Source organism: Cebidichthys violaceus, unplaced genomic scaffold, assembly GCF_023349555.1.
Source record: "Cebidichthys violaceus isolate CVI_PGR_0920_01 unplaced genomic scaffold, fCebVio1.0.p SCAF_109, whole genome shotgun sequence".
In the NCBI taxonomy this organism is placed as follows: Eukaryota; Metazoa; Chordata; class Actinopteri; order Perciformes; family Stichaeidae; genus Cebidichthys; species Cebidichthys violaceus.
In genome coordinates, this window is record NW_027176273.1 from 267,501 (window position 1) to 292,390 (window position 24,890).

General features: G+C 41.8%; 2 protein-coding genes across 2 annotated transcripts in view; one reads left to right on the top strand and one right to left on the bottom strand.

Annotated features, from left to right (window-relative positions):
* The window catches only part of LOC137889313 (zinc finger protein 658B-like), a 22,465-nt gene extending 10,378 nt beyond the window's left edge, over positions 1-12,087 (bottom strand). Inside the window, exons 1-3 of the mRNA XM_068733112.1 lie at positions 11,747-12,087; positions 9,830-10,831; positions 3,896-4,774 (exon numbers count right to left, since the gene is read on the bottom strand). Coding sequence (XP_068589213.1) covers positions 3,896-4,774; positions 9,830-10,831; positions 11,747-12,032 — 2,167 coding nt within the window. The 5' untranslated portion in view covers positions 12,033-12,087. The remainder of the gene's footprint in view (positions 1-3,895; positions 4,775-9,829; positions 10,832-11,746) is intronic.
* A 4,188-nt stretch (positions 12,088-16,275) lies between these two features.
* On the top strand, positions 16,276-23,189 carry LOC137889442 (uncharacterized). Its single transcript, XM_068733310.1, has 14 exons — positions 16,276-16,490; positions 17,851-17,937; positions 18,031-18,090; positions 18,169-18,258; positions 18,926-19,250; positions 19,359-19,641; positions 19,715-19,738; positions 20,256-20,465; positions 20,550-20,641; positions 20,721-20,825; positions 20,940-21,133; positions 21,209-21,373; positions 21,463-21,683; positions 22,254-23,189. The coding sequence occupies exons 1-14, from the start codon at positions 16,276-16,278 to the stop codon at positions 23,036-23,038; spliced, it is 2,856 nt and encodes a 951-aa protein (XP_068589411.1). The 3' UTR covers positions 23,039-23,189.
* Positions 23,190-24,890: the final 1,701 nt, after the last annotated feature.

A 24,890-nucleotide genomic window follows, 5' to 3' on the forward strand; every position in this document is an offset into this window, starting at 1 on the left:
TATATATATATATATATATATATATATATTCCTATATATATATATATATATATATATATTGGAATATTATATATATATATATATATTTAAACATTTCAACTTGTTGAATCCCATCTTGTGTCTTTGTATTTTTTCACAGAGCCCGTCATCTGCAGTCAGTGACCTTCTCATATCCACCGGCAGAATAAATAAATAAAAACAGTTCTGACCCTGTTTGAACCTGGATTATGGACTTTCTTCTCAGAAAGTCCATAATCCAGCTGTAAACGTTCCCTTTGACTCCCGATCATCAGTCCATGGTGCCCCTTTGCTCTCCTAAATCCTAAATCCACCAGACCTGAGCTCTCCAAGAACTACATGAACCTCTCGTTGACCACGAGGTCTTCTTTCAACGCTTTGTTCATTGGTCGTCCCACCGTGATGCTGCTGTCCTCTTTCCTCTGCCTTTACTTTTAGGAATGGATTCTAATGCAGCTGATATTAAACCGTGTCTTACTTTATTATCGAGTGTCCATGTTAAAACCAATCAGCCTCCTCAAGTCTCGACATCAGAATGGAGAACTATGGCTTGTTACTGGAAGACATTCCCATCTCTCATCGGTGGTGGATTATTGGAGACCAGTGTGAGATCAAGTACAGACTCTTCTATTACTGGACCATTATCATCATTCTCTCACTAATATAAGAGCCTTTTAAAAGTCTGTTTTACCCATTTTTCCTTTGATAACTTCCAACTTTAAAACGTAACACTTACATACTGTTCATATTTAATGCCTTCACAGTAGAATTCCCTCATAGTAAGTGTCTATACCAAACGTTAAACTACAGATCTATTTAGAATGTCTAGATAGCCGATGTCTCATTAATAAATGTATGATTAATCCTTAATAAATGTTTCAGAGAGCAGGGAGAGTGTATTTTATAAGTTTTACAACATTCGTTTTTGGAGAATCTACTATTACTACTATTATGTCCTGTTTTACATAAGACATAAAAACATAAAAGCCATAATGACTTAAATATATTGTATTGAATTTGAAAATGGCATGAACATTCTGGAACTGTTGGCGTTTATAATATAACCATGTTTAATCATTGCAACCATTAAACACTGTCCTCACTGCTATATCATAAGAAATTATAATTATCAATATTAATTCAACATTTACCACTTAGAACACAAAACATTAGATAATAAAATGCTTATTGTCTTCCTGCTCTGACACATCCTCCAAATCACTCTCAACCTCCTCATCTGAAGATCAGATCAAGGGCCTGTTGCACACTGAATCTAGCTGCCATGATGTCAGTCACTCAGATACCTTTATAATGTTATGAATGTTATGAATGTGTTACTTTGTAGATTATTTTATTACATTGCAGGTGCAGATCTTGTGTCTGTGACAAGGCACCCTCTGACCTGTGGAAGACTTCTGTTCCCTTTGTGCACCATGATCACTCCTGTGCTGTTTTACTATTTCACTGTTTCCAGATTCCCCCATCCCCTTCAAAGACCAGCAGGTGTCTGTCTCTGCGGGAACCTGGTCAAATGTGGTGAGAACACAGACGGTTCTCATGACAGTGTCGAGGTCCCCCTTGAACTCTGTCACCACTGTCCCATAACAAATACACACAAACATGGCCTATACAGTTTCAAGATTCCCTAAAATCTCCATTTTCCTTGCTGTGACCCACACTGGTAGATCTAAAATCCATCTCAATAGATACGGGACAAATTTGACCCGAAACAGCCTCAGTGTACAAAAATGTGTAGCACCTGTACAAAAGTATAACATTTTTAAATATTTTCATTTTTGTGTATTTTGGGTCACTTTAGGAAAAGTCACCAAATTTCAGGCTAAAAGACGTTTAGGGTATTATTACTGCTGTCAAATGTCAAAACGGACGAACAGTATTCAAAACACGATCACATCAGTGGTGGAATGTGATTAAGAACATTTACTTTAAACGTTTAGGTACTTGCACTTAACTATTTTCATTTTCTGCAGAGGGAAATATTCTATTTGACAAGTTTAGTGTTTATTTACAGATTCAGATTATTAATCAACTAATAATAGAACTAAATTTGTGAAGAACTTCAGATTGATCACATCTAGTAAGGATGTACTAACTAAAGGTAATATTTTGTGCTTCAAAGTATTACCTTTAGTTAGTACCTTTTTACTAGGTATTATCTGTCTTTACTAACAGGCCATGTACCACAGTCCTTCATAGTAGCTGTAACTAAACCTCTTCTTAAGAAGCCCACTCTGGATCCAGAGGTACTAACTATAGACCGATCTCTAACCTTACCTTCCTCCCTAAGGTCCTTGAGAAAGCAGTCACTAATCAGTTGAGACTTTCTGCATAACAATAGTTTATTTGAACGATGAAACCTCAATGAACACCAACGTTAGTCCTGGAGTTCCACAAGGTTCTGTGCTTGGCCCAATCTTATTCACCTTATATCTGCTATATAGGAACACAGCAAAGAGGCCCAATCCCATCTCCACCCTTACGGACTCACGCACTTTGAGGCGTGCTCCTGCAAAGTCCGTCAAATCATCGAGTGTTTGAGTCTCTGGCAGACATTTTGAGCCCTTTATGAACCCTTTCCGTAAGTCAGCATTAGATGCAGACTTTGCCTAAGGGAATTACCCACAATTCATTGCAATGTGTTGTTAAACATGGGGTAACCAGTGGACGCATGGAGATGTAAACAAAAGGTAAACAAAGAGGACGGCTCACGTGTGTTCAGCCTGTCTTATTAAATTTACTCAGAAACATTAAGGGTTAAAGATGGAACAATAAATAAACTTGAAATCAGATATTTATTTATTTATTCATCAAATATTTGATTTTGTCATCAAAGATGTTTAGACAAAAACAAGTAAATAAATTATCTGAAATGTGAAATTACTTCTTATCTTGTGAGGAAAGAGCCTGACAACGTTCAAATCAGGGAGTACAAAGTATAAAATAAATACACACAATTGTTCATCATATTTTTTGTTGTTTTCGTGGTAACGTGTTATGTCCCATTCATATTTACACCATTTGAAGCCCTCAGTCAGGTGACGTCAGTAAGTCCTCGAGGGTTCAGGGTTTGAGGCTTTAGGGGGCGACACTGGGACCGGACCAGAGACTCTGCTAACATACACGTTTCTGATAGACGCCATCTTGATCAAATATTGTGAAGTTAGCCTCAGTGAACAATACAGCTTCTGGGGCAAATCAGACGCTGAGTTTCAAAATAAAAGTCCAAGATGTTACTGAAATTACAGACTTCCTCATAAAAACACAAACAGGAAGTTAAATGATTGAAATAGACTTTTTAAAGAATGGCATTCATTGAGCTTTAACATTCATTCTTGAATTTGGAAACAAAAGCTTAAAAAAATCTCTCAACACAAGGTGAGTTGGTGTTTCTGGAGCTTTCAACCACAACCTGGGCCTCTTCAGGAAATCAATTGCTCAGATGTCATTAAATGTGAAATGTGATTTATTTTCTAGGAGTAGAGAAAAATAAACCTATATGGAATAAATGAAGCAGCTCTTTCAGTTCTTTAAATATTTTCCCTGAAGGTGAAGTCAAAGTTCATGTTTTTATCAGTTTACCGTTAACATGAGTGCTGTCACCTGTGGAGATCTGTACATAGAGGGCTCCTTGTATCTCAACACATTTCAATAAACATTCATGAATATATAGAAAAGAGAAGAGAACAAGGGGCAGTGTAGGAGAGGATATTCACTTTTCTATGTTGTAAATATGCTCCTTCCATGAAGAGTCTCCAGTCTCCTCAACAGTGTCTGGTTCTGGATCTGAGTTCCTGTCTGGTTCTGGTCCTCTACAGTCCTCTCCATCACCTTCTGTTTCCATCTGTTCAGTTAGATTTTGATGAAGTTAAGGACCGACGACAAACATACTGATGGTGTTTGAAGCTGGTGTACCAGGGGAATCTTCTGTCACAAAGGCTGCAGCTGTACAGTTTGTCTCCTGTGTGGATGCTCATGTGTTGTCTCAGACTTCCTGCCTGCGTGAAACATTTACCACAAACCGAGCAACTGAAAGGTTTCTCTCCTGTATGAGTCATCATGTGTCTCTTCAGATGGGCCTTGCGCAAAAATCTTTTATCACAAAGAGAGCAGATGAATGGTTTCTCTCCCGTGTGAATTCTTATGTGCGTCTGTAAAGTTTCTCTCCGTCCAAAAGATTTCTTACAAACTGAGCAGCTGAAAGGTTTCTCTCCTTTATGAGATTTCATGTGTCTGTTCAGGCATGTTTTGAGGCTAAATCTTTTATCACACTCAGAGCAGCTAAATGGTTTCTCTACAGAAACTTCATTATTTAGAGAGTTTAAACCCGACTGAGGTTCTCTGGTCTCCTTCCAGTCATCACTGTTATCAGTCTCAGGTTCAGAAGAGTCTCTATCAATAGTTTCTGGATGTCTATGTGATATTGAGTTCCTGTCTTGTTCTGGTCCTTCACAGTCCTCTCCATCACCTCCTGTTTCCATCTGTTCAGTTTGTCTTTGATGAAGATGTGATGACTGAGGTTTCTCTTCATCATCTTCACTCTTCACAGGAGTGAATGTGAACTTGGTGATATCAGCCTCCTCCAGACCTTGAAGCTGCTTTCCCTCCTGACTGGTCCAGAGTTCCTCCTGTTCCTCTTTAATGTGTGGGGACTCTGGGTCCTCCTGGTCCAGATTGGAGCTCCACTCCTGCTGCTCAGGAGGAACCTCTTCTTTAACCACCAACAGCTGCTGGACGGCTGCAGGACAGAATGAAGTACAGACACATTACTGACCAGCACAACAATACCAAGTGAATCTTTCTTGTATATATGAAAACTCCATCGCTATCAAACACCAGTTAAACTGGATCACTGCGCCATAAGAGCAGTAGGTCTCTGTCTTTTCCTCCTCTTTTGATAATTCATTCGTACTAGCTGTTTTTGTTTTTAGCTTTGTTGTGTTTTCAGTCAGCTAGTTTAGTAGTTAGTTCCACATTGGGACACTGTGGTCCAACCGCGTATCCATTATTAGAATACGGTGTCGACAGAATACATCACGGACTCCAATGCTTCTGTAGACGTCTTTCAGATGATACATGCTGACAGCAATTGCAGGAAGAAGGGTGGGCGACTTGCTATTCTTGTCAGTGATGTTGATAGGTTGTCAATGAATGGAGTCCCAGGGACCCACAGGTGGTCATCGGAGCTGGTCCACAATAGAATTTGTGGTATTTGTAAAAATTGTTGCAGCCAATGTGTTTCAGCATTCCTTACCTGGAATATTTTGAGAAAGCATGTCAGTGCCTTAGGCAGGACTGTAAAAGGGAGGGGAGTTGTGGTTGATTGGAACCCTACAGATGCTGCAGAGCAACATCAGCTGTCCCTTGCATATTGGGCTTGAACAAACTGTGTTATGGTTCTGTCAATGCAGGAGGCAAGTCCCACTGGTATTAATGAGCTTGCTGATGTCAGTTGCTTTGTGACGTTCTGCCAAGAAAATGCAATCCCTAATAAGTCTCTGAAAGTTTATCCAAACAGCAAGCAGTGTTGAACAAAAAGAGCATTTGAGAGGGCAACCTTTCAGAGCTAAACTTGCTTACAAAGACAACTCAGCAACAATAATTTGGGTTCTGTCCTGGATTGTCTAAGAACTATTGTTGGGTTTTAAAAATAAAAGCCGTGCGAAGGTGGTTCCTGATGGTTTTAAAATCGGCAAACAGCGGGGACAGGAGTTTAATGAGTTCTGTCTTAGGTGCACTAGCATGCACTGGTCCCACCAACTTTGGTGATCTCTCTTTGGCTTACACTTTCAAAAACTCCAAAGACAGAAAAAGTTCAGGGCCTGACAATATAAATAGCCGCCTGCTCTTGTCTTGTTCAGGTTGTTCAATAAGCCCCCATCTTCCACTACATGTCAGCTGAGGGTGCCAACAAGCTTATTCCGGTGGCCGAAAACAATCATTCAAAGGTTTTTAACGATTGCAGGCCTGTTGTTCCGACTCCTCTAGTCATGAAATCCTTTGAAAAAATGTTGAAAAGACAACTTCTCACCAACACTGAACAACCAATTGACCCATTACAGTTTGCATACAGGGCTGGGAGAGGGTTAGAAGACGCTATCACCACTCTGCTTAACCTTGTCCTAATTGTCGTCATCCACAGGGTTCCCTCAGGGCTGGGTCCTTTATCTGCTCCTCTATATTCTGTATACTGACAACAGATTAATCCCAATGTTTGCTGATGACTCAGTCATAATCAGTCTCCTCCCTGCCTATGAGAACCATAACTGTTTTAATTGGATGCTGTATGATCTGTTGCGGACCCTGCGCCCTGAGCACAGAAAAGGAGGTGGGTTGAGTATCTCCCGGAGCTGGTGTATGCTTATAACTAGGGCTGCAACAATGAATCGATAAAATCGATTAAAATCGATTATTAAAAGCGTTGGCAACGAATTTCATTATCGATTCATTGCGTCATGCGATTATTACGCCACTCAATAAGTCGCGGATATGTTTGAGTATAAAAAAAAAGTATAGCTGAGCGCGGAGCAGAGCGGAGGTAGAGGAGAGACCATCGGAGACCCGTAACGTTGTTCTGAAACACACGGCGGAGGAAGAGAAGTCAGTACAACCTAAGTCATCTAAGGTGTGGAGCATTTCACACTAAATATATCAAAAGGTGTGTTAACTGCAAGATATGCAAAAGCGACATGGCATGGCACAGGAGCACCACGGTGATGATTCAGCACCTAAAACGTGAACATGTTGGAGTCCTTGATGAGGAGGAAGGAGTTCAACAGCAGGTCAGTCACTACAGAATCCTACTGTTGTTCTGTTTGAAGTGAGGAACGTAACGTCCCTCCAGTAGCTCTCCTGGTGCTGTTGTGTTTACTCGTTATCAGCTTGACAAGCATGACAAGTTAGCGTTAGCTCGTTAATAACAGTAGTAAAGCAGGGGTGGTATAGTGTGCAAGACTAAAGACACGTTTTTATTCACTGGCCTTTTCCCCGCCGATTCAGCGATTAATCTAAAAAATAATGGACAGATTAATCGATTATTACAATAATCGTTAGTTGCAGCCCTACTTATAACTAGGGTTGGGTACCGAAAACTGGTGCCAATATGAGCCAACATAAGCATCACCTCACTTGCGCTAGTTAACGTTACACTACTCTGATGACTCCGTCCTGGCAGCATGTAACGGTAACCTACCATTTGTATAGCTACAGTAGCTAGCTAGCCATCAACCTTTTAACAGAGAAAATGCCAAAAGGTAAACGGTCAAAAGTGTGGCTGTGTTTCGCACTAAAAGGCGTGCACCGTGTTCGACTGCCTGCGTGAGCGTGAGCCCATGCAAAGCACCACAGCGGGCAGTGTGGGCCTCCCTGGCCCAGGTGATGGTGAGACTGGTCCCAACCCTGAACAAGTGGAGACCGATGATGACAACAGCAGCCTTACCTCAGGGTAGTAATGTAACGTTGATTGCAAATCTTGCATTTATAAAAGTAGGCCTAATAACAACTGATAAATTAGGCGTCATAACCATGTTTAAGTTAACTAGCTAGCTACTAGCAAACGGTAGGCTACCTGCCGCCATCATAGCAGGTCAGTGTAATGTTAATGAAACTAGCGATGGCATGTGCAGTGATGCTTCTGTTGCCTGTAAAATATTTAACATTATTTATGTTTATATTTTTGGCTCTCCAGCTTCATCAGTGACCCCATTCACCTTGGCAAAGAAGGCTCATTTAAGAAAAGAGAAGGTGGAGGACCTCCACAGGTCAGGACCACATGTGTGGTCAAGGGACTGCATTCTTTTTCCACTGTGGAATCTCCACGGTTCAGGTAAGAAAAAGTGATGTGAAAACAATATTTACATCAAATCTGTTCCATGAAGACAATAAATATCCTCAAATGTATTTTATGCAGAGAGATGACCACTGCCCTCAATCCTCGCTACCGACCCCCATCCAGGGATGATCTGTCCAATACACTAGTTCATCCCTGTGTGTACCGGCCTCATCACACCATCTGAGAGGACATGCAACTAGTCAGGAGAGGTGTCGTATTTTGCCAGAGAAGGCAAATATGCTCATATTTCTGCAAAAGAATTGCTGAAGTTTATTTATATTTATTTAAGTATGCTGTAAACTGTTGTTAACAGTTAATATATTGTTCATAGTTTGAAGTTAACAAGTTTGAAGCTGTAGTTTGAAGCCAAGTGTTTTGTATTTATTTATAGTATACTTCAAACAGTTAATATATTGTTCAATTTGAAGAAAACAAATTGCCTTGGCAATAAAAAAAGCCTTTCTTTAATGTCGTCACTCGTCATTTTGTGCTTTTTTTTTTAAGTATCGGTTTAGGCACCGGTATCGTTTTAAAAGTATCGTTTTAGCACCGGTATTGGAAATAACCCAAACGATACCCATCCCTACTTATAACACCTCCGTACATCATAGTATTTGCTACTCTTCTTATTTTATGTTTGAAATGTGCATGAGTGAGTTACAGAGCATCAGTGGAGGTTGGGCTGCACCTAGCCAAGTGTTCAGGGGGATGATCAGAAACCAGAGGTTCAAGTGGTGAATTCCTGAATACTCTTTCTGATTCAGAGGACTCACTGTTTGAGGCCATAGGGTGTGTTGGACAGGATGCGCATGGTAGTGTTTGGGAGAGGGATGAGGAAATGGGAAATTAGGTAAAAGTTTGCTCTGATGAGTTGTCTAAAAGGACGCTTGAGGTTTGTGCAAGAAGAAGTAGGTAAGGGGTCATCTCGTCCACTGGCATATCCTTTGCTTTCCTCTCCTCCTCCACTTCATAAATCATGTTGTGTTACTAGCGGTGTTCATTTCAACCTTCACCGACCAACCTGTAGCTCGACGGAACTGACTTAGGGGGATGGTTTGTCTGGCCGGACCTGTAAGGTATTGCACCGACAGCGATTAGCCGATAAATGGTGGTTCCGTGACGAGCTGCGAGTAGAACGCAGTGTTACCATGAGTAACATCCAGTGTGCAAATACATGTCGCTGTCTAGCGGGGCAACGGGAGCTGCAAGTTGACTGAAGTTACCTGCACTAGGCTGAGTGAGACCACGGACGTTCTTGCTTCATTGATGGTAAGCTAGACGATGTACGGTTATATGGTGACGTCCCGGTCGCTCAAACAAGAAATTAAGTTGTAAATTCGTAGCGGTGTGTTTGCTGCTGGATCACTGTTATGAGGTTCATGCAAAAATTTGAGGGGTTTACATTACGTAGTTTTGCATTATTGCTATATGTAATTTAGCATGAAGGTTGTAGCGCTTCCTGAGCAGGTGGGGACAAGTACAGTTTTTCTCTGTTTTGTTGTGAGGAGTAGTTGTATGGGGATGCTTTCGTTTTGTTTTGTTTGAAGCGAGTGAGTCGCTGCCTTGGTAATACATTTAATTTTATTTGGTTTTGATTTAACCAATAATTGTACCCACCGTGTGCTGTTGTTAGCCGGCATCTTGTCGGCGACAGTGAGCGTCTTGGTGCATAATTGGGCTGTTGATTTCCTTGCCATGTCAACCCCTCGGGGAACGTAAATAAGTGTTTTTTACAATGGAGTCTGGTAGGTTTGAAGAGAGTTAACGGTTTCAGTCTGACAGCAAGGTAAAGAGGTGAAAATATTCTAAATATAACCAACACTTATACTGATATTGATTCGGATGTGGTCTGCAAACAAAAAGTTTAATCAAGGTTTTGATTCTGAAAATAAAGATAAACAACACATTATGACATTCATTTGGATCCGTTAATAAACATTATATTATTAGAATTGCCTTTACCTTCAAGCCAAGTGACTCTTTGGTCACAAGCGCTGCATCTTTTCTCTCTTGCATGAGTTTCAACGTGTCCATTCACATTTCCACTTTCACATAAAGTTTTACCACAAGCTGAGCAGCTGAAAGGTTTCTCTTCCGTGTGGACTCTCATGTGTTTCTGTAAATGTCCCCTCTGGGTAAAAGATTTCCTACAAAATGAGCAGCTGAATGGTTTCTCTCCTGTGTGGATTCTCATATGTTTCTGTAAATCTCCACTCTGTGCAAAAGATTTCTCACAAACTGAACAGCTGAAAAGTTTTTCTCCCGTGTGAGATCTCATGTGTACCTTAAGATTCCCACTTTCACTGAAAGCTTTTCCACAAGCAGAGCAGCTGAATGGTTTCTCTCCTGTGTGGATTCTCATGTGTTTCTGTAAATGTCCCCTCTGGGTAAAAGACTTCTGACAAACAGAGCAGCTGAATGATTTCTCTCCCATATGAGATCTCATGTGGTCCTTCAGAGTTCCCTTGTTGCTAAATCTTTTCCCACACTCGGAGCAGCCAACTGGTTTCTCTCCAGCACTACATCTGGAATCACTGACTGAATGATGATGAAGTTTCAGAGAGTTTAAACCTGACTGAGGTTCTCTGGTGTCCTTCCAAAAATCACTATCAACACTATCATCAGTTTCTGGTTCTGGATGTCTATCTGGATCTGAGTTCCTGTCTGGTTCTGGTCCTCCACAGTCCTCTCCATCAGCTTCTGTTTCCATCTGTTCAGTTTGTCTTTGATGAAGCTGTGAGGACTGAGGTTTCTCTTCATCATCTTCACTCTTCACAGGAGTGAATGTGAACTTGATATCAGCCTCCTCCAGACCTTGAAGCTGCTCTCCCTCCTGACTGGTCCAGAGTTCCTCCTGTTCCTCTTTAATGTGTGGGGACTCTGGGTCCTCCTGGTCTAGACTGGAGCTCCACTCCTGCTGCTCAGGGGGAACCTCTTCTTTATTTGCCAACAGCTGCTGGACGTCTGCAGGAAACAGAATAAAACACAGAAACAACTTTGATATAAATATGATGGTAGAGCTCAGCATGTTGGTCATGAATCAGTGTATATATATATATATATATATATATATATATATATATATATATATGGTGCCACAGAAGAAATGCCTTCATAAAGTCTGTTCTTTGCTTTGAACAATGATGGATTAGTTTGTGTACAGGAAGCTGCAGCAGCTCCTTTAGTCTTCAACATGTGGGCTGCTGTTGTGCTTCAGTGAAGACCAAACACACATCTTTAGATCAAACACACATCTTTAGACCAAACACTCCAGTCTGAGCTGAGGATGTTGAGATGTGAAGTTAACAAAAGAGAAGAAGAAAGTTAACTCCACCCACACTCTTTTTCATTAATTTTTCTAAAATCAAGCACTTTCTTTTAAGATGCAAGTTTTTCTAAAGTTATTTTTGTGTATTTTATTTTAGATGGATACTTTATTTCACTGGAGATGAGAGAAGAACATTTATTTATGTATTTATATGTATTATTTATCATCCATCCAGTTAAATGTGAAAACTGAGAATAATTGTTGAAATATAATATATATATATATATATATATATATATATATATATATATATATATATATATATATGGAACTTAATAGCGCACGTTAGTTATTATTGTAATGTTCTGGACCTTTTGGAGTTTGAGTTGAACTCTCTGCTGTAGATGTTCCAGGTGAACAGTGGTGAGAATCTAAGGTAATAAAAGTGAAAGTAGCGTGACGTCAGCTTCCCCCCCGGTGTGACGTCATGGCATTAGCTACCTGTGTGGGTCGGTACCTGTCTGTCAAAAGGATACGTTAGCATCGGCCTGGTAACTCTAGCTAACGTTAGCTAACGTTAGCACGTCTCCGGGCCTCTCCTCAGGACCCACCTGCTCGGTGCAGCTTGACTTCCGGCTTCAGCACGGCATCGAGCAGCCTCCTCTGGCTCTGGATCTCCCGCTCTGACCGCTCAGCTCTGTCTTCGTACTCCGCCACGGTTTCCTCAAACAGACCGACAATCTCCTCCGCAGCCGCCGTTAGCCGCTCGGTGAGCAGCGCTCTCAGCGCCGGGATTTCAGCCGCTTCTTCTCCTTTTTCCACCCGCAGCAGAACGTCTTCGGCGGCGGCGCCGAGCCGCTCGTGTACCGACACCCGCAGCAGCCGCACGGCGCACATTTTGCTCCTTTTTCTGCGGACAAAGAGAGCCAACGGGGCCGCGAACACACGCACAGAGTTCCGCGTCGACGACGGTTCGCTTTGAGGAGAGCGAAGCGGCGGAAGCGAACAGCGAACTCTGCTGGGCCGGAGGGCGAACAACAAGGAGTGCTCTGATACTGAAGTACAAGTAGTACTGCTAATGGTGAAAAGTAACTAAGTACAGTTACTCAAGTACTGCATTTAAGTATTTGAGGTACTTTACATGAGTATTTCCATTTCCTGCTACGTTATTATTTTACTGTACTACATCTCAGAAGTACATATTGTACTTTATACTGTACTACATCTCAGAGGTACATATTGTACTTTATACTGTACTACATCTCAGAGGTACATAATGTACATTTTACTGTGCTACATCTCAGAAGTACATATTGTACTTTTTACTGTACTACATCTCAGAGGTACATATTGTACTTTATACTGTACTACATCTCAGGGATACATATTGTATTTTATACTATACTACATTTCAGAGGTACATATTGTACTTTATACTCCACTACATCTCAGGGATACATATTGTACTTTATACTGTACTACATCTCAGAGGTACATAATGTACATTTTACTGTACTACATCTCAGAGGTACATATTGTACTTTATACTGTACTACATCTCAGAGGTACATAATGTACATTTTACTGTACTACATCTCAGAGGTACATATTGTACTTTATACTGTACTACATCTCAGAGGTACATATTGTACTTTATACTGTACTACATCTCAGGGATACATATTGTACTTTATACTCCACTACATCTCAGAGGTACATATTGTACTTTACACTCCACTACATCTCAGAGGTACATGTTGTTCTTTTTACTGTACTACTCTAAAGTGATGAACACATTAATGCTTCAATAATTATAATACTATAATCATTCTGCATCTTGAGTACTTTTACTTTTGGTACTTATATTTTTTATTGTAATACTTTACTACTTTTACTGAGGTAAAACGTTGTCTCTACTGCAGAACCTTGTTGTACAATGAGGATAAATAACTTTGTGAAGAGAGAGTTTCTTTACTTTTGATATAAAATGTTTTATTGTTTTATCTTTGGAGACCAAAAGGTGAACGTAAACATACACATATATATATATATATATATATATATATATATATATATATATATATATATATATATATATATATATATATATATATATATATATATATACAGTTCTGACTTTGACCACTGGGGGGGAGCTCCCATGTGGGTCTATGAGAGAACCAGGTTGGTCTGTGCTGGTCAGACTGTTTCCCCTCTGTGACTGTAGATGTTTTGTTTGCTACATCATGTTTTAAATGATATTCAATGAATCACAATCACTGTTTTGTTTTCAGAAATGTAAAATTACGGTTTATGATCGTGGAATTCACAATAGTTGAGCCCTCCTCATGTCGGTGGTAGTAGAATTATAAAATGCAGAATTTAACAGCTGCTAGTAAAGACAACAAGGTCATCAACGCCTGTAATTAAGACATGTAATGGAACATTTTTCAGTATATTGTGCATATTGTGCATATTGTGTATATTGTGCATATTGTGCATATTGTGTATATTGTGTATATTGTGCATATTGTGCATATTGTGTATATTGTGCATATTGTGCATATTGTGTATATTGTGTATATTGTGCATATTGTGCATATTGTATATATTGTGCATATTGTGTATATTGTGCATATTGTGTATATTGTGTATATTGTGCTTGTACTTTTGCTCTGAACTCAGTAGGTCTTCATCCTTTGTGATAACATACGTGCTCAAATGTATCTTGCAGTTTGTTTAATGGAGACTATTCTTTTGTGTATTTTATGTTGTCATCAGTCGATCATATGTTTGCATCATGAGCCTTGTGATCCACGCAGCAGCTGACTGCCTGCACCGAATCCTCTACAAGTACTTATTGTGTATTCACATGTTCTGTGCCTGAAGGATGAAACGTATATGTGTGTGTGTCTGTTGTTACACAGATGAAGCACCTCTTGTACTTTCACTCTCGTACATAACTGTCACTCTCGTACATAACTGTGTCACTCTCGTACATAACTGTGTCACTCTCGTATACTGTGTCACTCTTGTATACTGTGTCACTCTTGTATACTGTGTCACTCTCGTATACTGTGTCACTCTTGTACATAACTGTGTCACTCTTGTATACTGTGTCACTCTTGTATACTGTGTCACTCTCATATACTGTGTCACTCTTGTACATAACTGTGTCACTCTCGTATACTGTGTCACTCTTGTACATAACTGTGTCACTCTCGTATACTGTGTCACTCTCGTACATAACTGTGTCACTTTCGTATACTGTGTCACTCTCGTACATAACTGTGTCACTCTCGTATACTGTGTTACTCTTGTACATAACTGTGTCACTCTCGTACATAACTGTCACTCTCGTATACTGTGTCACTCTCGTACATAACTGCGTCACTCTCGTACATAACTGTGTCACTCTTGTTTACTGTGTCACTCTTGTATACTGTGTCACTCTCGTATACTGTGTCATTATCGTACATAACTGTCACTCTCGTATACTATGTCACTCTTGAATACTGTGTCACTCTTGTATACTGTGTCACTCTCGTACATAACTGTGTCACTCTCGTGTACTGTGTCACTCTCGTATACTGTGTCACTCTCGTACATAACTGTCACTATCGCATACTGTGTCACTCTCGTACATAACTGTCACTCTCGCATACTGTGTCACTCTCGTATACTGTGTCACTCTCGTACATGACTGTGTCACTCTCGTACATAACTGTGTCACTCTCGTACATAACTGTGTCACTTTCGTTTACTGTGTCACTCTTGTAAATAACTGTGTCACTCTCGTACATAACTGTGTCACTCTCGTATACTGTGTCACTCTCGTACATAACTGTGTCACTCTCGTTTACTGTGTCACTCTCGTACATAACTGTCACTCTCGTTTACTGTGTCACTCTTGTATACTGTGTCACTCTCGTATACTGCGTCACTCTCGTACATAACTGTGTAGCTGAGCCTCTTCTCTGACAACAAACACTTTGAAAGAGAAGTTCTGTTTGATGATATTCTTCAGTTCAGCTTAAAAACACTCAACAGAAAGGCTGAGAAAGTAGGCTGCAGAAAGTAGCGAGGTGACCGTGGCTAAGTGGAGAGCAGGGCTGCCTTTCAATCAGAGGGTTGGCGGTTCGATCCTCGGCTACTGCTCTACTCATGTCAATGTGTCCTTGAGCAAGACACTTAACCCCAAAATTGCACTGTATGTGTGTAGCTAGATACTGTAAGTCACTTTGGATAAATGATCGTAATGTAAAGTGGTGGGAGCAAACCAGTTCTACAAGCCCCTTCACTTTGCTGCCTGAACATGTTTGAAACCAGCAGAATGAAGTTTACCTACAGCCCTTCTGTTGACACAGCTGTTTGATTTTAGTGCACGTTGACCAGTGGGGCACACTCACGTGCACTAGAAGGTCTGCTCTGATAACACACACACACACACACACACACACACACAGAGAACTTTACTCCTCTAGATCTTCATGTAGACGACTGATTGATCAGATATTTATTTATATGTAATCATTAATATATTAATATATAATCTGAATGTTAAATGAAGCTTCAGTGCAGCATTTGAGTCTCTAAGTCACACACACACACACATACACATCTACACACCTACATACACACACACACACACACACATACACACACATCTACACACATACACACACACACCTACATACACACACACACACACACATACACATATACATCTACACACACATACACCTACATACACACGCACACACACCTACATATACACACACACACCTATATACACACATACACACACACAATAATAATAGCAATAATAATAATAATAGGTTATTTTAGTAGGCAGTAAGCACATTCAATGTTGGTGTGAAGAAGAAGAGGAGGAAGAAGAGGAGGAAGAGGATTTACTGTTTTCTATTATGCTTATGTTTACTAGTTTTTTATTATAGTTTGTTTTTACTATGTACTGGCTCTGAGGCACTCTGAGATTCTATGAATGAAAAGTGCAAATAAAATGCATTATTATTATTAAGAGGAGGAAGAGAGGAAGAAGAGGAGGATGAAGAAGAGGAAGAAGAGGACGAGGAAGAGGAGGTCTCTTCCGGTGCTCTCGAGCTCCTCCCAATGAAAGATGGCGGAGAGCAGCTCGAAGCGTTCAGCTGAGGAAGACTTTCCTCGTCTTCCTCCTCTGAAGAAGAACAAACGCTCCTCCGCTAAGAAGGCCTCCGACAAAGAGAGAGACAAGACCCGGATCAACATCGGCCCGGTGTTCCCGAGATGGAGAGCCCTCCGAGCGGCTAAAGGGCTCCAGCTGGACTCGGAGCTGGCGCTGCTCCTGCTCGATGCGTGAGTGTGTACTCGACCTGTGTACATGTACGCGCAGTACTTTGTAGTACTAACAGTAGTCCTACTAGTAGTACTAGCAGTAGCATGTAGTAGCGACGGTGTAGCTGTGTAGTAAATGCTAACCTCCTGCTAGCAGCTCAGCTAACGTGAGCTAACCCGGAAGTATTACAACGAGCCAAGAGGAGAAAAACACTGACCGTGGATCTGTTGTATATCTGTGTTTATATAATATACATATATATAATATAATATAATATATATATATAATATACATATATAATATAATCAACATATATATAATATAATATATATAATATAATCAACATATATATAATATAAATATTAATAATATAATATAAATATATATAATATAATATAAATACTTAATATTAATAAAACGGTGCAGCTGGAAAGGTCTCAGCAAAGTGACTAGCTTAGCATTGTAGCCTCCAGTCAGAACAGAAGGACTAACTAGAGGCTGTTGATCTTTACTTGTATTGTAAGTACATATATTAAGTATGTACTACATGTATTTACATGTCATGTATTACATTACAGCTAAGTGTAGAATAAAACACGTTATATACTGACAATATCATGTACAAGAGTACTTACAATATCATGTGTAATATTACTTCTGATATGTGTAATAGTAATTCCGATATGTGTAAAAGTACTTCTGATATGTGTAATAGTATTTCTGATATGTGTAATAGTACTTCTGATATGTGTAATAGTACTTCCGATATGTGTAATAGTACTTCCGATATGTGTAATAGTATTTCTGATGTGTATAATAGTATTTCCGATATGTGTAATATTACTTCTGATATGTGTAATATTACATCCGATATGTGTGATAGTACTTCCGATATGTGTAATAGTACTTCCGATATGTGTTATAGTATTTCTGATATGTGTAATAGTATTTCTGATATGTATAATAGTATTTCCGATATGTGTAATATTACTTCTGATATGTGTAATATTACATCCGATATGTGTAATATTACATCCAATATATGTAATAGTACTTCCGATATGTGTAATAGTACTTCCGATATGTGTAATAGTACTTCCGATATATGTGTAATAGTACTTCCGATATGTGTAATAGTATTTCTGATATGTATAATAGTATTTCCGATATGTGTAATAGTACTTCCTTTTCTTGTTGACCGTGTTTTCTCTCCATGTCGTCCTTCTGGATGTTTTAGAATCAGGACGACCTTCTTCTTTAAATCAACAACTAGACATTTAACGTCTGCTAGTGTCCGATGGCGGAGCGCCGCCTCTTTGATTCTCATGTGGAGAGAAGAGATGACACCTGGTCCTGATGAGAACTCTTGTCCTGTTTCAGATATGAAAAGGGCCCTTGGCCCACCAGTCCATGGAGGAGGACTCCTTGTTTGGGAGTTAAGCCTCCTGTGGTCTCAGCTCCTTGTTGGTAAGGACTCTTAGTCTCTCTCAACCTGTGAAACCTCTGTCTTGTGAAAACTGTCTCATGTTCATGGTGTTCGTGTGTCTCGTCTTGTCCTAGCGTCCATGACGGAGACACGGAGCTCGACGAGGACCGAGTCAACTCTCTGGAGACTTGTGTGTAAGTCGACGTGTCCGATTCAGTTTTTCTGTTTCATCGTCTGGTTTTGAATGAGAGCGTCGTCTGTGTGTGAGACAGGATCGAGTTGTCCTCCGAGTGTGACGGTGTCTCAGGAGAATCGGTCCGAGACGGAGACTCAGACTCAGACGACCCCCCCGTTCGTATACGGTACTGCTTCCACCACTATACAGCACACATTACATTATGTCTTCCAGGTTTGGGACACCAGACTTTTAACATAATCTGGTGTCTAATGATCAACATGATCACACATGTGAGCTTAAAACCATCCAGAGCGAGATGAGCGTCTCACTCTTCTGTTTGTAAATGTTCTTTGTCATCGTTTTGTGTGTGTGTGTGTGTGTGTGTGTGTGTGTGTGTGTGTGTGTGTACATATATATATATATATATATATATATATATATATATATATATATATATATATATATATATATATATATATATATATAAAAAAACCTGTTTCATAGACAGGTTTTAGTTTTCACTGTTCTTAGTATATATATATATATATATATATATATATATATATATATATATATATATATAATCTGCTAGACGCAAACCGTGAAACCGTTTTTAACCATTTGAAGGCCGTCTGTTCTTTGACATCTTTAAAGATAATTTTCTTGTGTTCAGAGCTCGATGTTCAGTCCTCTGTTGATCTCTATGTCTGGAAATTAACAAGCATTGCAAACATACATATGAAGTGCTGGTAAAATAAAGAAATAACAGAATTCTATGAACCTTCTAGTCTAGTATTTAGACGTGACGGTAAAGGCTTGACTCTCTTGCGTTTGTCCATCCGGTCCGTCAGTTTGGGAGCCGCTGTGGACGCCAGACCGAAGGTGGACGAGCTGCCCGTCATTGCGGCCGACGAGACGATCCACGACGCCCCGGAGAGGCTCGGACCCGAGAAGTCGCCGCCTCCTACGGAGCCGCACACGATCCTGAGCGAAGAAGACATCGTGGGTTCTCGTGCGTCCATCGTCTACGAGGAGAGTCTTCGTCAGCTGGCGACGCTGCTTCACCTGCCGGTGAAACGATGTCGCTACCGGATGTCCACCGGACTCATGTGCTTCGGCCTCCCCCCGTTTGAGTGTCTCATTGAACAGAGGTGTACTGCCTTTGTAGTCGAATGGGTGAGTCTCACAACCGAATCGCCTTAATATCATTAGTAGAGCAGTCCATCCATTGTAAGTCTTTGTCCACTATAGGTGGTCTCAGACAATAAGTCTCTTCCTGTTCAGGTTTGTCCTCGTGGTCATGTTGTCTGGAGCTGGACCTCACAGCCCACCTTTAAGTTCGGGATGTTGGCGGGCGACTTCATGCTCGGGACGAACATCCTATTGAGCGGGAACAACTACAGTAAAGTGGCCCTCCTGTTCCGCTTCATGAACATGGGAGTCGTCAGTCCGGCCACCTTCTCCAAGATCCAGGACACCTACTGCGTGGACACGATCCGGGAGTTCTGGATGGAGAGGAGGTCCGAGGCGGTGCGGCGGCTCCGGGGTCAAGAGGTGGTCGTCATAGGTGAGTTTGGAAACTTCTGTAGTTACGTCGTCACCTTTTATCATATCAGTGATTCTCACTTCTTTGTCTTTAGGAGGCGGGAGGAACGACTCTGCAGGTAAAAATTTAAATATCATGAAGCATAAAAACATCTTCTAGAAAATGAAAAAAGATTTAGTCCGTCTACCTGCTGCCGGCTAGACGTTTATAAGATTCACCTTCATTGTTCATTATTTGTGACTGGACAAGCAACTGTTTGGAGTGAAGTTCACATTGAAATGATTTGGATTCCTAAAAGTAGACGGAACGTTAAAGTACGAGAGTACTGTGACATATTCATGGCTTTTATTGTGAAAGGACAGAACAGAAAGAGTGACACTGTAATGGTTATTTTATATATTTTTATAGTTATATTACTATTATTAGTGTTTCACTTACTTCCTCATTCTTAAAGTGTTGGTTCTATTAATATCTCTTGTTAAAACAACTTTCTAGTATCGTACACAGTGAAACTGAGAAATCTCTACAGAGCTCCATGTGAAACACGTCTAAGGCCTGATCCTAAAGAACCCCTCAGAGACCTGGTCCATGTGTTATACAGGGGGGGTTTACGCCGGCTAACTTTAACCCTGCAGGTCCCAACGCTCGGTACCGCAGTTACTCCACCATGGCAGAGTCCACCAAGGAGATCCTGAACGTGGAGACGCTGGACAGGAGGCGGAGGGACCGGTCCGCGGTCCTCGTGGAGAGGGAGGCCTTCATCCAGACGGTGCAGAAACTACACCCCCACGTTCAGCTGGTGGAGTTCTGCACCGACGCAAATGTCCACATCGGAGCCCTCATGGGTAAGTACGCGTCTCAGACGGTGTTCTGTATCAGCAGCATGCAGAGTGAGTCTGAGTAAATAAACCAACGTGTTTCTCGTCCAGACCCGGAGACGGGACGGTACAAAGACCTCGGGATGAGACACAGCCTGGACGTGTGGCACGGCGCCAAGAAGCTGGCCGAGCAGATCGCAGCAGTAAGAAGTTCTTTAATGAAGCATGTTTGCTTTGTGATGAAAAACAACATTTCTAATGTGTGTTTTCTTGATGTCTCAGGCTGCACAGGTTCAAGGACACGGCGTCCTGCTCAGCTGGCTGAAGGACATAGTCAACCACTTCTGGTGGTGCTGCAAGACGGCGGACACCAAACAAGAGTTCTCAGTAAATTCCTTTTGTCCGGTTCTTTTCCTGCGGTGCTGCGTCGTCATTTCTTGTGTTTAGTCCAGATGATTCCAGCGCTGGTCCAAAAACACAGTTCTTCTCTCTCTCTGTCAGGACCTCTGGGTCGGGATCGTCCACCACATCGGCGGCCATCACACCTGGTCCACCGGAAGCTGCCACCACGAACATTTGGATGACTTCGGCCACAAGGAGGTGATCCGGGACAACTGTGTGGCACACGCGGCTCTGCTGAACATCGTGCAGAACGAGCACTGGCTGAGGGACATGCACAAATACCTGACCTTCAGGTAGTCCGGTTTTTACAAATGACATGTGATAATATTGGACGAACACGTTGGAAACGTGTTCGATTGTCCTCGTAGATCCGCTGCTGACCTGGAGCCCTTCCACAGCCACGTCCTCATGTATGCCAGCAAACGCTTCGCGTTGTCTCCGGCCGAATACGAAGCCAGAGTTCTGCTCGCCGCCCTGGACTACAACTCCCACCTGAACAGACCACCTGTGCTGACGAACGACGGCAAGAAGACGTGAGTTTCACGAAACGCTTCTTCACCGAGTGGTTATTTTCTTCTTCTTCTTTGCAGCTGCTGAGACTGTTGTGATGCTGTGTTTTCAGATTCAAAAGGCTGTACAGGAAACACACCAGACACTGGAGCGTGTACGCCGTCAGGACTCTGAAGACATACAGATACATCAGAGACCTGCAGGCCAAGATCGTGGAGAAGAGACTGTCCTTAGGTGTGGGGGGGCCCACTACGAGGACCCAGCGCCCAGATGACTCCCGAAAGCCTGGGCCCCTCCTTCCCATCCCCCCGCCACCCACTGGGACAGGTGTTGGTATGTAAAAAAAAAAAAAAAACTTTTATTTTGAAGGTATGAGGATGACTTTTTACCTCCGAAAGAGTCACAGAATTCCAGATTCAGTAGAAGTACCTGTCCATCTCCAGAGCTGGTTAGTTAGCTAGCCAGTCTCTGGAGCTCCCGCCTGCTCTCCTCTTGTTGAAGTAGTCCCTTAGCGGCGACGAGTGAGGCAGAGGGGCCGTAGATCTGCCGGCCACCAGTCAGCTGTTGGGCTTGTTTTAAGTTGCCAGTGTAACGTTAGCATGAAAGCATGGTGGAATAAGCTAGCAGCAACATAATGAGTGTAATTTAATGACTTAATGCTTCGTCCACACACTGTTGTCACAGTAGGAAAGCTCATTGCTTTCTCCAGATAAGTGACAACTTTGTTGGGATCCTTTTCTGTTCCCAGTGCTGCATGAAAGCATTGTGGTATCGGTGTCAGCCGATGATACCCAAAGCACGACAATATGGAGAAACATCCCAAAGTCACATAACGAAACGTTATCAAGCTCATTTAACAGAAGTTTGTAGGTTTACTTTAACATCTGTCTGTCTGTGTTTCAGTTTTACCTTCAGATGTACGAAAAGTGATCGTTGGTGAAGAGGAGGTTCCCCCTGAGCAGGAGTGGAGCTCCAGTCTGGACCAGGAGGACCCAGAGCCCCCACACATTAAAGAGGAACAGGAGGAACTCTGGACTAGTCAGGAGGGAGAGCAGCTTCAAGGTCTGGAGGAGGCTGATATCACCAAGTTCACATTCACTCCTGTGAAGAGTGAAGATGATGAAGAGAAACCTCAGTCATCACATCTTCATCAAAGACAAACTGAACAGATGGAAACAGAAGCTGATAGAGAGGACTGTGGAGGACCAGAACCAGACAGGAACTCAGATCTAGAACCAGATACTGATGAGGAGACTGGAGACTCTTCTGAAACTGAGACTGTTGATAGTGATGATGATGGTGGTGATGACGATGTTGACTGGAAGGAGACCAGAGAACCTCAGTCAGATTTAAACTCTCTGAATAATGATGAAGTTTCCGTCAGTGATTCCAGATGTAATGCTGGAGAGAAACCATTCAGCTGCTCTGAGTGTGGGAAAAGATTTGGCCTCAAGGGAAATCTGAAAACACACATGAGATGTCACACGGGAGAGAAACCATTCAGCTGCTCGGTCTGTAAGAAGTCTTTCACGCAGAGTGGAAGTTTACAGAGACACATGAGAATCCACACGGGAGAGAAACCATTCAGCTGCACAGTTTGTGGTAAAAGTTTTACACAACCAGGAAGTCTGAGCCACCACATGGCGGTCCACACGAGAGAAAAGATTAAACTGCAATGTTTGTCATAAAAGACTTTTGTAAACACTTCTAAAGACAGAAGTGTGTCGGTCGTCAGTCCTCTGAGGACAATCTTCTGTCATATGTTTTTATATTTCATAAGAACTTTATATAATCATTTCAATATGTTGTATATTCTTTTTCATAAATCTATGTAACTTATGGTTTAATGTCTGTGTTTGTCATTGTGGGTCTTTGGAGAGGACAGGAAGAGTTCATCGTAAACCAGATAACCTTTGAACACTTCAAATGTGTTTTATTCCAGGAAGCATGACACGATGCTCAGTGACGAGTGTATGAAAGGCTCACCTGTTCAATGAACATACTTTTTAATAAGATCAACATTGTCACCTGTTTGATCTCTTCTTCATCTGATTACATTTCGAGAACTTTCCGTTCAACAGCAATGAAGAATATACAAAAACTAAAAAAAGAGACTAATAATGCTAATAATGTAACCGAGGGTCAAGTAATGACGAATAAGATGGTTTTGCCAAATCAGGTTCAGGTGCTTTTATTTACAAAAATAGTCAAGAACAAAAAACAGAGACCAAAAAATCATATAATTTACGATAGACGTGTCTTCCTAGTCTCCGGTTTGGTCTACCCTCGAAGTCTTTTCTAACCAGAGACTAAATGTTCAGCCCCTCTTGTTGGTCCGACCGACCCTTGATTGAAGCAATGATCTTCTGTTTTATTGACAGTTCTTACATTAAACAAACACATTAATGGAATCACCATTTCCCAAATTTAACCAATGATCCCGTTAAGACGTGGTATCTAGATCCTCTGGGTCAGACCCACCGGGACTGTGGAAGGGAGGAACATTAGACCATGATGACACTTGAGATGAGTATGAATAAACTGAGCTATGTTACATTACTCCATTACTGCAGCGTAAAGTTGTGAGTGTAGAGTTATTGTGGTGCGAGGTAAATAATGTCTGGATGACTGTTACAGTTACAGAGTCTTCGTCACAGTTTCCTTACCCACTTTGTGCCGCACACAGAACATGAATGGTTCCCCCAGTCGCCCTGGCGTTCCGGTCCTTCATTGTCTGGATCCAGGTCAGGGACCTGAGGTCGAACCCCCTCCCAAGCAGGTAGTACCTGAGGCTGTGTAACGCCCACTTGATTGCCAGACACTCTTTGATTAGTCGAGTACCAGGTCATCATACGAGACAGAAGCTTCCAGCTCGGCACAGAAGCCCACCCCAGAGGCATCCACCTGCACCAGGAGGACCCCGGAAAGCACTTTCACACTCTTCACGCCATGCCACGGGTTTACGGGCCAACTTGCAGATGAGGTTGGTGGCAAGCCACAAGGCCAATAAAGATGGACCTGGGTCTTGCTACGCGGCTTCGTCCACCTGAGGTTGGACTTTACCTCTCCCCAACTGATACCCCAGGTAACGAGTTTCCCAGTTGACCCACTTACATTCTTCAGGGTTAAGTTCAAGTTCTGCCGCTCTGATCGCACCTTTGACTTGACGAAGGTGCTCTAGATGTTTCTCTCACATCAGGCTGAATGCAGTGCTGCAGTCCTCACAACCTTGAAGCACTTTGTCCATAAACCTCTGGAATGTAGCTAGGGCACTGGGTAAGCCAAAAGTAATCACAGAAGGGGTCCTAAAGATCTCCAACGTGACCTGCCAATACCCCTCTCAAAGGTCCAAGGTAGTGATGTAGTCGGCTCGCCAATCCTCTCTAGCATCATGTGAACCTCTCGAAAGCCTGGGAGGAGGGCTGCTTCTTTCCTCCCAGGCTTTCGAGAGGTTCACATGACGCATCTGCTTCGACTCCCCTTCTCCGGATGCAGGATCTCATACGTTGTAGGCCCCCGACCGCCTTCGAACTTCAAAAG

Bases quoted from the DNA above. Each gene is read 5' to 3' on its own strand.
- LOC137889442 (XM_068733310.1), top strand. From the start codon at position 16,276: ATGGCGGAGAGCAGCTCGAAGCGTTCAGCTGAGGAAGACTTTCCTCGT. The intron at 16,491-17,850 runs GTGAGTGTGTAC...GTCCTGTTTCAG, and splicing joins GCGCTGCTCCTGCTCGATGC to ATATGAAAAGGGCCCTTGGC. The intron at 18,091-18,168 runs GTAAGTCGACGT...TGTGTGAGACAG, and splicing joins AACTCTCTGGAGACTTGTGT to GATCGAGTTGTCCTCCGAGT.